Source organism: Phymastichus coffea, unplaced genomic scaffold (assembly GCF_024137745.1).
Source record: "Phymastichus coffea isolate CEN01 unplaced genomic scaffold, Cenicafe_Pcof_1.1 PCOF00033, whole genome shotgun sequence".
NCBI classification, from domain to species: Eukaryota; Metazoa; Arthropoda; class Insecta; order Hymenoptera; family Eulophidae; genus Phymastichus; species Phymastichus coffea.
The window spans coordinates 1,324,941-1,335,337 of record NW_026706844.1 but is presented as its reverse complement, the minus strand read 5'-3'; the positions used below and the strand labels follow the sequence as shown (position 1 = coordinate 1,335,337).

The following is a 10,397-nucleotide window of genomic DNA, read 5'->3' as shown; positions in this document are numbered from 1 at the left end:
CTCAAATTCATTAATCGGAGAGCAGGAGGGGACGGGAGTCAGTCAACCAACTTACTACTAGCAAGAAATGATAACAGTGAAATTATAATTTGAATCGCATGCGAATTAGTTTATTTACCTATTCTCTACAATATACTTGTCCCGCGTGTTCATGTTTACGAAATGCGCGCGCGACAATAACATGCGGTGCCGTAGCGTTTGCCGCTCTTTGTTCGCAGAGTTAACACATGCACGCTGCCGATTCTTACAGAGTACGAGGGATTCGTATTTAGCTCCGCGCGGTCACATAAAAATTCGCGATACTAAGCTGGCCAGCTTACCTGATTATCGGTCGTACTACTAGAAGGGGAAAGAAGAAAGTTCGTTTATCCGCCTCTGGAACGTCAGTCTTTGAATGAGGTGTCTCGCACTTTCGGTTTCGCCCTCGATGGCGAAACCTTTCACCCACACACACTCGCACTCTCGCAACAGTGACAACAAAAGCACGGCTTTCGGTTGATGTCCCTTTTATTCAGCTGGCTCGCTTCAGCACTCGGAAACTTGTGAAAACTCTCATTGTTGATGATAACTGCAGCTGGATGCTCGGATTACTAGTCCTCGACTGGTTCTTTCATATTCGTGCGCGTTCCGTCCCGTCTCATACCGAGTTCTCTTTTTCTATTTTCCCCAACCAGTAGGTGCTGCCCTCGCAGACAGCCGCATGATTGAGGCGATAGCGCTAACAAGACGTTTACCGTCACATAATGTAAAATTATATTGTGAAAAATAAAACGAATTTAATCGAATTTTATCAATTTTATTCAAAAATCGAAGATTGAGAAAGCATAAATAAAAGCAAAATTATATTCTATTGCCGATATATTGACTCACTATTGTCAATGTATTGCCGCTATATTGGGAGGTTATTGTAAAGGGTTTTTTTTGAAAATATTGCCAATTATTGTCAATAGGCTAAAAAATCCAGATTCATTTACGGACCCCGCGCCAAAATAGGAATTACTGGCAATATATTGCGCGCGTATTGACGAAAAATATTGCAAACGTATTGGGGATATATTGGCAATAGCAATTGGAATACAGTTGCTAATAGCCTACTTGAATGCTCTCAGCAATATGTTGTCAATAGTAGCAAAATAAACCTGGTATTTGTCAATTATTGGAAATGCGTTAGTAATACATATCATATTCATTTATTCTACAATGTGTTGGCAATGTATTGGAAATCAGTGCAAATTGAAATATTCTGTAATACTTTACAAATATATTGGAAATACATACCTAGTTTTTTTTACTTTGCATAAAATAAATTTTTTATATTTACATTTATAACTTTTTTATATTTAAGTTTACTTTCAATTTATATTTACAACAGCGGATACACTTGAAAGAAATTTTTTATTAATTGATACTGTTACAAATTTATATATATGAAAAAATTTATACGGTTTAGTCGCCTAGATTATTAATTGGCTGTATAATATAACCATAATCTTCATGCTTAATTCTGATATGGTAAGAAATAAATAATCAATTTTTTTTCGGATAACGCAGTAAACCGCACATCAGACTCACGACATTTGTAAATTCTACAGGAGGTAAACCTTTGTAACTCTTTTTGTTTATATAACCTGAAAATCTAAATATGGTATTCAATCATCTATTGAAGAGCAATGGTGATTTTAAGGAATTTACATTCAACGCTACTTGAAATATCGTTCGGAAGTGATTCCCTCGCTTTTGATTTCCCTCTCGCATACATTCTTTTCAAATTTTGGACGCCTATGAGAATTTTCAATAACCGTCGAGCCATCTCTCTTGCATTTGCCTTCCATCTAAATAAGCACGTCAACTCGGACTATTTGATCCAAACGTATGGGAAATCATCGTATAACAAGATTTTTCCCACTCCTGGTCTTCGAACATTCTGCTAACGGATCTTTTTCAATATCGTTCTGAAATTAGTTACTATTTATTATTTTTTTCATTATAAGTTTTTTATAAATTATTTTTCATTTACATTTTTATCGTTATCCTTGGGTGCCTAACAATAGTGCATTACGATACAAGTGTGGGAAAGTACATTCTCGTCTCGTATGGCGTTTATACCCGAGTGAAGCAAGGGTTAGAAAGGAACTCTTTCTCGAACATGTGCCGTACCATAAATTCAATACAACTTATGGAAAGTACGATTTTCAATGCACGTTTTCTGCCGAGCATGCGGGAAAGACGCACTTTGCGCACGGGGTGTCGACATAGTACATTACGATACAAGTGCGGGAAAGTAGATTTTTGTCTCGTGTAGTGTTTACGCCCGAGCGAAGCAAAGGTGGAACGATACACGAGACGAGAAACTCTTTCCCGAACATGTGCCGTACCGTATTTTTTGATACGACGCGTGGAAAGTGCAATTTTCAACGCACGTTTTTTGCCGAGCGTGCGGGAAAAACGCACTTTCCGCACGGACGTCGAAAAATATTTAAAATATACACTTTTATAAAATATTTAAATTACATTTGATTCGTGCTTTTCACTAGCACTTCTTGCAGGAGATGCCTGCTGCGAGTGTCGAAGATCTTGTGTAAACTGCAAATTTTTCATTAAAAAGTCATATTTTATAAATATTCTAATAATTTGTAATAAATAAAGAATTGATAAAATAGTGTATCTTTTTTTTTAATAATACTTGCCGAGGAATATTTTTTGCGCCGTACATCAGTTGATTTTTCAACACGTTTACGTTTCTTGCCAGATCCGGGAATCCCGACAACCGTTTCATCGGAGTCCTTGAGTCCTTGGATTGGGTTCGGGCACATCAGAACTCTCTCGAATACTAGAATCTTTATCACTATCAGTATCAAACAATGATGTGCCTGCAATTTCCCGAGTAATTTCTGGTTCGTCGATGAGTATTATTGATGTAATTTATACAGACGGCAGTAAGGGCATGCTGTTGTTATATACAGGTCAATCTGAATCATTTTTCTTAGATGTAGAATCCAACGATGTAGAGGCGGATGTCTTTGGTTGCTGTTTTGGTGGATGTCGCTGTACTTTCTCTATAAATAAAAAATAATTATTTTTAAGTATTTTAGACTCTTATAAAGAAAGCTCTAAAAGCTTGAGTAAGTTATTTCAAATTAAGTCAAATTTCGACGTTCGACTTAATTTGAAATAAATTACTTAAGCTTTCAGAGCTTTTTTCACAACTACCTGAAAGTACTTAAAATTTATACAGGGTGTCCCATTTTAACTTACGCACCAAGATGACCCAAAAACAATGAGAGCTAGCGAAAAATGTTTCGAATAAAAGTTACTCGTCTCCGAGGGCGACATATTATGGTGACCTTGACTTTGGCCTCGAGGGTCATTTTCAAGGTCATTTGAAGGTCAACTTTGTTTTTTCAAATAGGAACCCCTATTTTCGACCCCGGATTCGGAAAGAGCGGAAAATTCTACGTTTAGATGACCTATCATGCGTGGGGTCCGGGAGACCCGCCAAGGTCATTTGAAGGTCAACTTTGTTTTTTCAAATAGGAACCCCTATTTTCGACCCCGGATTCGGAAAGAGCGGAAAATTCTACGTTTAGATAACCTATCATGCGTGGGGTCCGGGAGACCCGCCAAGGTCATTTGAAGGTCAACTTTGTTTTTTCCTGGAGTACCCTACTTTTTTTATCACGGATTCGGAAACAACAAAAAATTCTACGTTCAGGCAAGGTGTAACTTGTGGTTGATCACTCAAGAACATGTGAAGGTTAACTATTTTTCATAGGAATCGCTATTCTCGACCCCGGATTCGGGAAGTATGGAAGGTTGTCCGTTCTGTCAACGTCGAGATGTAACGTGTATTCAATTCTTTATGCTCATTTAGAGGTAAAAGTAAGTTTTTGAATAAAAACGTCGATTTTTGTTTTGAACGGAGTGACGAATTTAGTGTTGAGATGAGTGATTATTAATAGTAAGCATTTTTTTAACAACTGTTGAAAAAGTCGTTGAGCGTTTTTCATGTAAGTATTAACAAATTATTACCACTCTTGTGGTTAGTGTTATCTTTCAAATATGCATTACGTCTTTGATATTTCTTCACAGAATGACCAATTATTCAGGAAATGAAGTCGTTGAAGTATTGTTAGTACTTGGTGAATGTCGCCGGAACTACCGAGCTGCTGCTCGGCTCTATGCTGAACATTTTCCGAACCAGCGCCATCCTAATGACAGGCAAATCAGAAATATCGAAAGACGTTGCCGTATGAATGATCTTCATCGACAGAGAGGTGGAAACAGAAATGTGAACAACAATGATCCAAGACTTCTTGCTGTGTTAGCAATGGTTCATGTGAATCCTCACATCAGTACAAGAGAAATCGAACGTCGGTTGGGCGTACCTCGTACTACTGCTCATCGGATGTTAAGATCCGTGGGTTACCATCCATACCACATCATCCTGCACCAAGAACTCAATGAAAATGATTATTTACTCAGAATGAATTACTGTAGGTGGGCTCTTAATCAACTGGACGAAGATCCCAATTTCTTTTGGAATGTTTGTTTTAGCGATGAAGCTACCTTCAAAAGTGACGGTAAACTCAATAGACATAATTGTCATTATTGGTCACCTGTCAATCCTCATTGGCATCGTCAAGTGATAAATCAACACTGTTGGAGTCTTAATGTTTGGGTGGGAATATTCAACGGGCATATTATTGGTCCCCATTTTTTTTATGGCAATGTCAACGGCCAAGCGTATCTTGATTTTCTGGAGAATCATCTACCTGAATACTTGGAGGACATCCCACTGAATGTTCGGCAGCTCATGTGGCTACAACAAGATGGTGCTCCAGCTTACTTTGCTATAAACGTTAGAGAATTTTTGAATGCTCAATTACGTGACCATTGGATAGGTCGAGGTGGTCCAGTTCCCTGGCCACCTAGGTCTCCTGACCTGAATCCACTAGACAGCTATTTCTGGGGATATTGCAAGGACGCTGTTTACAAGGATGCACCTACCACTAGATTAGATATGATGGAAGGAGTGAGAAGAGCTTGTGCAGCTGTTACGCCTGAAATACTTACAAACGTTCTTAATAATTATCATCGGCGTTTGGAAACATGCTTAGCAAACAATGGGGGACCTATTGAACATCTCATGTAATTGTGCGTGCGCATCATTCATCACCAACTTATTGCCAGATCATTATTATTGTTATTATTGAGTTATTCCTCATCAGATTGACTAATACTGTTGATTATTACTACTAATGACTAATATTTTTTTGTTAAACTCTGTACATAAAAAGTTGAATAAATTTAGTGTGTTCTAAAATTTACGCATACTTTATTTCTCATATGAAAACATGAAACTGTTCTGAGTAAAGTAATTTGCCATTAATTTGACGTTTAAATGGCCATGGAAAGTTGAATTAATTCATTACATAAAATATTTAGGATTTTTTGTACTTTTCGAATCCGGGGTTAAAATTAGGGATTCCTATTTGAAAAAACAAAGTTGACCTTCAAATGACCTTGGCGGATCTCCCGGACCCCACGCATGATAGGTCATCTAAACGTAGAATTTTCCGCTCTTTCCGAATCCGGGGTCGAAAACAGGGGTTCCTATTTGAAAAAACAAAGTTGACCTTCAAATGACCTTGGCGGGTCTCCCGGACCCCACGCATGATAGGTTATCTAAACGTAGAATTTTCCGCTCTTTCCGAATCCGGGGTCGAAAATAGGGGTTCCTATTTGAAAAAACAAAGTTGACCTTCAAATGACCTTGAAAATGACCCTCGAGGTCAAAGTCAAGGTCACCATAATATGTCCCCCTCGGAGACGAGTAACTTTTATTCGAAACATTTTTCGCTAGCTCTCATTGTTTTTGGGTTATCTTGGTGCGTAAGTTAAAATGGGACACCCTGTATATGTATTGTTAATTTTATATTACTGTTCGACAAATCTGCACGGTATTCCATTCGTACATGCTGTCTCGGTGTTCTATTTTATTTCGTGTTACCTGACGCTTATCTTTTTGAGACTGTACATTATTCTTAGATTAAACAGAGTCAACCTCTGATTCCTGCTCGTTTTCTGTCGATATACCGCCAATTTCTTGATTCTGTAAAAAACACTCAACAAAGTAAAAAGTTGCATGAATGTTTTGTAAAATTATATAAAAATTATGCTATATATTTTTTAGTCTCTTGATATTATTATTACTGCTCTTTCAAACACACTATTTCTTTTATCAATCTTATTTAAATACCATTATACAAAATTTTACAAAGTAAACTGTTGCTTAGCCCATTAGCGCCTTACGGACATTTTTGGACACCAAGTTGGACCAAAGTTCAGAGATACATGATGTAATGAATTTGATCGAAAAAAAATGTTCAACCACTGTACCCCACGTTTTGAAGCTCCCTCTTTTGAATGGTGATGGTTGGAGATTCCTAAAATGTGATTTTTAATGTCTAAATTGTAAATTTAAAAAAAATAAAACATGATTTTTTTTCATTTAAGAACATTTTTCTTTGCTTATGCATTTTTCTACATACTTAATACCGATAAATATCGCGTCCATAGACCCTAAACTAAAAGTTAGGGGTTTAAGATTGATGAAAAAAAAATTTTATCCATAAAAAATGGCTTCCAGAAAAAAAAATTTTACTTTCATATTCAGCATTTTTTTCTAAATTTGTATGGACTTTAAGAATAATAAATAAAAACGTTTTCATTCCTAAGAACAAAAACATCTTAAAATTGATCAACGAACACTCTCATATTTTTTCAGAACCGTAAAAGAAAATTTTTGATTTTCCGGAAAAAGTACTTTACACCCTAACGAAAAATATTTTCATTTATTCAACTACGTACGTTGCTTAGCCGACAAGTGCTGTTGCCGTTGCCCGACTTTCACCACGAGGAGGTGGAGGTAATTTTGAGAGCCTTATTTTTTTTGTATTTTATAATTTTTTTTTATTTTTTTTTTTTTTTAATTTTGAAAACTTTATTTTATTTTCTTTATGAATTGAAAAGCATGGCAAGATTACATAAATATTGCAGGTTTTACACATTTTCTGTGTTCTTGACTGACATTTACTAGCGTATTCGCAGTACCTTTTCTAAACAACACTAATACTTTCATGTACTTTTTCATTTTTGTGCTTGTCATGATAGTATTTTGCAATTTCCAAAGATATGTTTTTGGTTCCAAAATGGATTTCGTGAACTAAATTTCAAATAACAGTTGCATTGGTAATTGACGATTGGATCAATCTACAAAAAATTGACCAAGTCCATTTTTTTGCTCGTATTTGTGGAAGTAAATTGCTACAATGAGCATCATGTTGATCAACGCCCCCCATGAACATGTTATACAGTCTGAACGCCATAGGGAATGGTATTTCTTCTTTAGATTGGCTGTCTTTCGAGTATCTTTTAACGCTATTTGTAAGGGTAACTTCAGCTGCTGTTGACAAAACTGAAACGGGCTTTGAATTAATAACAGTTATAAAATTGAGCTTACTGTTTTTTTGTGTTTGACTACGTAAGTAACTCTTTTAGCTTTTTTATCCAGTACATTTTTTTCTTTTATTCTGTCGGATCGAACGGTTCCTGTAGCAACAAAACCAACTTCTTTCAAGTAAACTAGTAAGTCTGGATCACAAAAGTAATTATCAAAATACAAGAGATACCAGCATAGTATTTTTGGAGATACCGTCAAAAGCAATTTTTGGACCATTAGCATTACGAGGGTCGTTTGAAAAGTCCGTGCAAAGTCAGAGAGATGGCGCTACTAGTGCGTATCAAGGTTATTTTTAGTTAGTGGCATATCTTGGAAGAGCACACACCAAGTTTCAGCCAGATCGGCCAATTACTTTGCGTTTTACATTCGTTTCAATCAAAGAAATCAAGTGGTTGTAAAAAATGGACGAAAAAGAATTTCGTGTATTGATTAAACATTACTTTTTCAAAGGCAAAACGCCTCAGGAGATTAAACAGAAGCTTGATAAATATTATGGTGATTGTGCACCTTCGATTAGAATGGTTTATAAGTGGTTTCAAAAATTTTGGAGTGTCCATATGAGCACAAAAGACGTTGAACGTTCTGGACGCCCTGTTGGGGTTACCACTTCAGAAATCATTGATAAAATCCATGATATGGTGATGGCTGACAGAAGAGTGAAGGTGCGTGAGATTGCTAGTACTGTAGGCATCTCGAGCAAACGGGTATATAATATTTTGCACCAACATTTGGACATGAAAAAGCTATCCGCTAGATGGGTGCCGCGATTGCTCATGATTGACCAAAAACGAGATCGTGTGAAGTGTTGCAAGAATGGTTTGCAGCTGTTCCAGCAAAATCCGCAAGACTTTAAGCGTCGTTTCATCACTGTAGATGAAACATGGATACATCACTACACTCCTGAGAACAAAGAACAGTCTAAACAATGGGTTACCAAGGGGGAATCTGCTCCGAAAAAGGCGAAGACAATTCCTTCGACCGGGAAGGTTATGGCGACTGTCTTTTGGGATTCGCAAGGAATAATCTTCATCGACTATCTGGAAAAGGGTGAAACCATGACAGGCGAATATTATTCATCGTTATTGGATCGTTTGAAAACCGAGTTGCTAGAGAAACGTCCACGATTGGCCCACAAAAAAGTCCTCTTCCACCACGACAATGCGCCAGCTCACGCCTTAGCATTGTGGTCGCAAAACTGATGGAGATAGGGTTCTAACTCGTTTCACATCCCCCTATTCTCCAGACTTGGCTCCGTCGGACTACTATTTGTTCCCTAATATGAAAAAATGGCTGGCGGGGAAAAGATTTTATTCAAACGAGGAGGTGATTGCAGAAACGAATGCCTATTTTACAGACTTGGACAAATCTTATTATTTGGAAGAGATTAACAAACTAGAGCAGCGTTGGATGAAGTGTATAAGCCTAAAAGGAGACTATGTTGAAAAATAAAAAAGATTTATTTAAAAAAATCAAGCAGTTTTTATTTTTGCACGGACTTTTCAAACGACCCTCGTACAACGCGACTACCCGCAGCACATTTAACTAATTTTATTATCTGATGAATAAATGTTAGATCCTTGACCGCAATATACATCTAAATCAAATAAATATCCTTCTGGACTGCATATTTTCCACATTTTTATGCCAAACCTTTCAGGTTTATTTGGCATAAATTGTAAAATTGGAGCTCGCCCGTGGAATTTTACCATCATCTCATCAATGAATAAAGCCGTAAAGAAAAACCCGAATTGTGAAATATTTTTTCTAAATATGTTTAGTATATTTCTTACTCTCCAAACTTTGTCAGGTTCATTTTCATCTTGCGACTCACTAAATTTTATATTTCGTTTGATTTTCAGAAACTTATCGCGGCTCATGGCAGATGCAATCGGATTGCAGCGAAACAACTCATTTGAAGACCAATAATCTCTTTGAGATTTACGATTATTAAATATTGTCGTAATGATTATTCCCAAAAAAATTTCGAATTTGTCAGCAGTTAGCTGATACACGTTAGAATTTGTACATTTTATGATATATTCTTTTAGATCGCTAGCAAAATATAACTCATACATTTGAACTGTGGATAAAGTTTTCAAAAATTTCTTTGTTTTATCAGAAAGTAAAGTGTTATTTTTGGGTATTTCGTGATATTGCTGTTCTCCCATTATCCATTCGTATTCGTGATTTGGAGCTAATTTTGTCTGATTTTCCTCATAACTATTTAGTACCTGCCTATAGGACATTTTTGAACTTTGGTCTCCAAAAATGTCAGTTCAGGTGCTAATGGATGAGATTCACCTTCTTACGTGTTACTATACACTTTAATCAAATCTCTATTTAAATTATTTATGTATTTCACTATGTATCTTAATTGAGTTTTAGTTTTTTTATGAATTAACTGTTTCTAATTTTTTGAAAGTAGTGAAATCAATCTTATAATGGCACGGATGCGAATTTATTATTGTATATACTACTCTATTACTTCATACTGTATGACTTATCAAATCTCTTTTTGAATCATCGTTAATTATTATTTATCTCACTATGTATCTCAACTGAGTTTTATTTTTTACTATGAATTGTTTCTAAACTTTTGAAAGTAATGAAATTTATTTTATAATGGCACGAAAGCCAATTTTTTTTATATACATGGCTTAAATAAATTAAGTAAGTATATATTTATTTAATATTAACAGCACCATATCTAGCAAATCAATGAGCCTGGTATTATTTGAAAATAGTACGGATGCTGAAAACTGTAGTTGAAAATAGCTTTCATATTTAATGTCATAGAACAAATAATATATTTATTTATTAAATATATCATCACAATTTTAAAAATTACACATTGAAATACTTAGAGTTTTGGAAG

At 35.8% G+C, this 10,397-nt stretch overlaps 1 protein-coding gene across 1 annotated transcript; it reads right to left on the bottom strand.

Annotated features, from left to right (window-relative positions):
- Positions 1-9,060: 9,060 nt before the first annotated feature.
- LOC131663343 (piggyBac transposable element-derived protein 3-like) lies at positions 9,061-9,768 on the bottom strand. The gene has a single exon (XM_058933704.1). It carries the CDS (start codon positions 9,766-9,768, stop codon positions 9,061-9,063), a length of 708 nt encoding a protein of 235 aa, XP_058789687.1.
- Between the last annotated feature and the right edge of the window lie 629 nt (positions 9,769-10,397).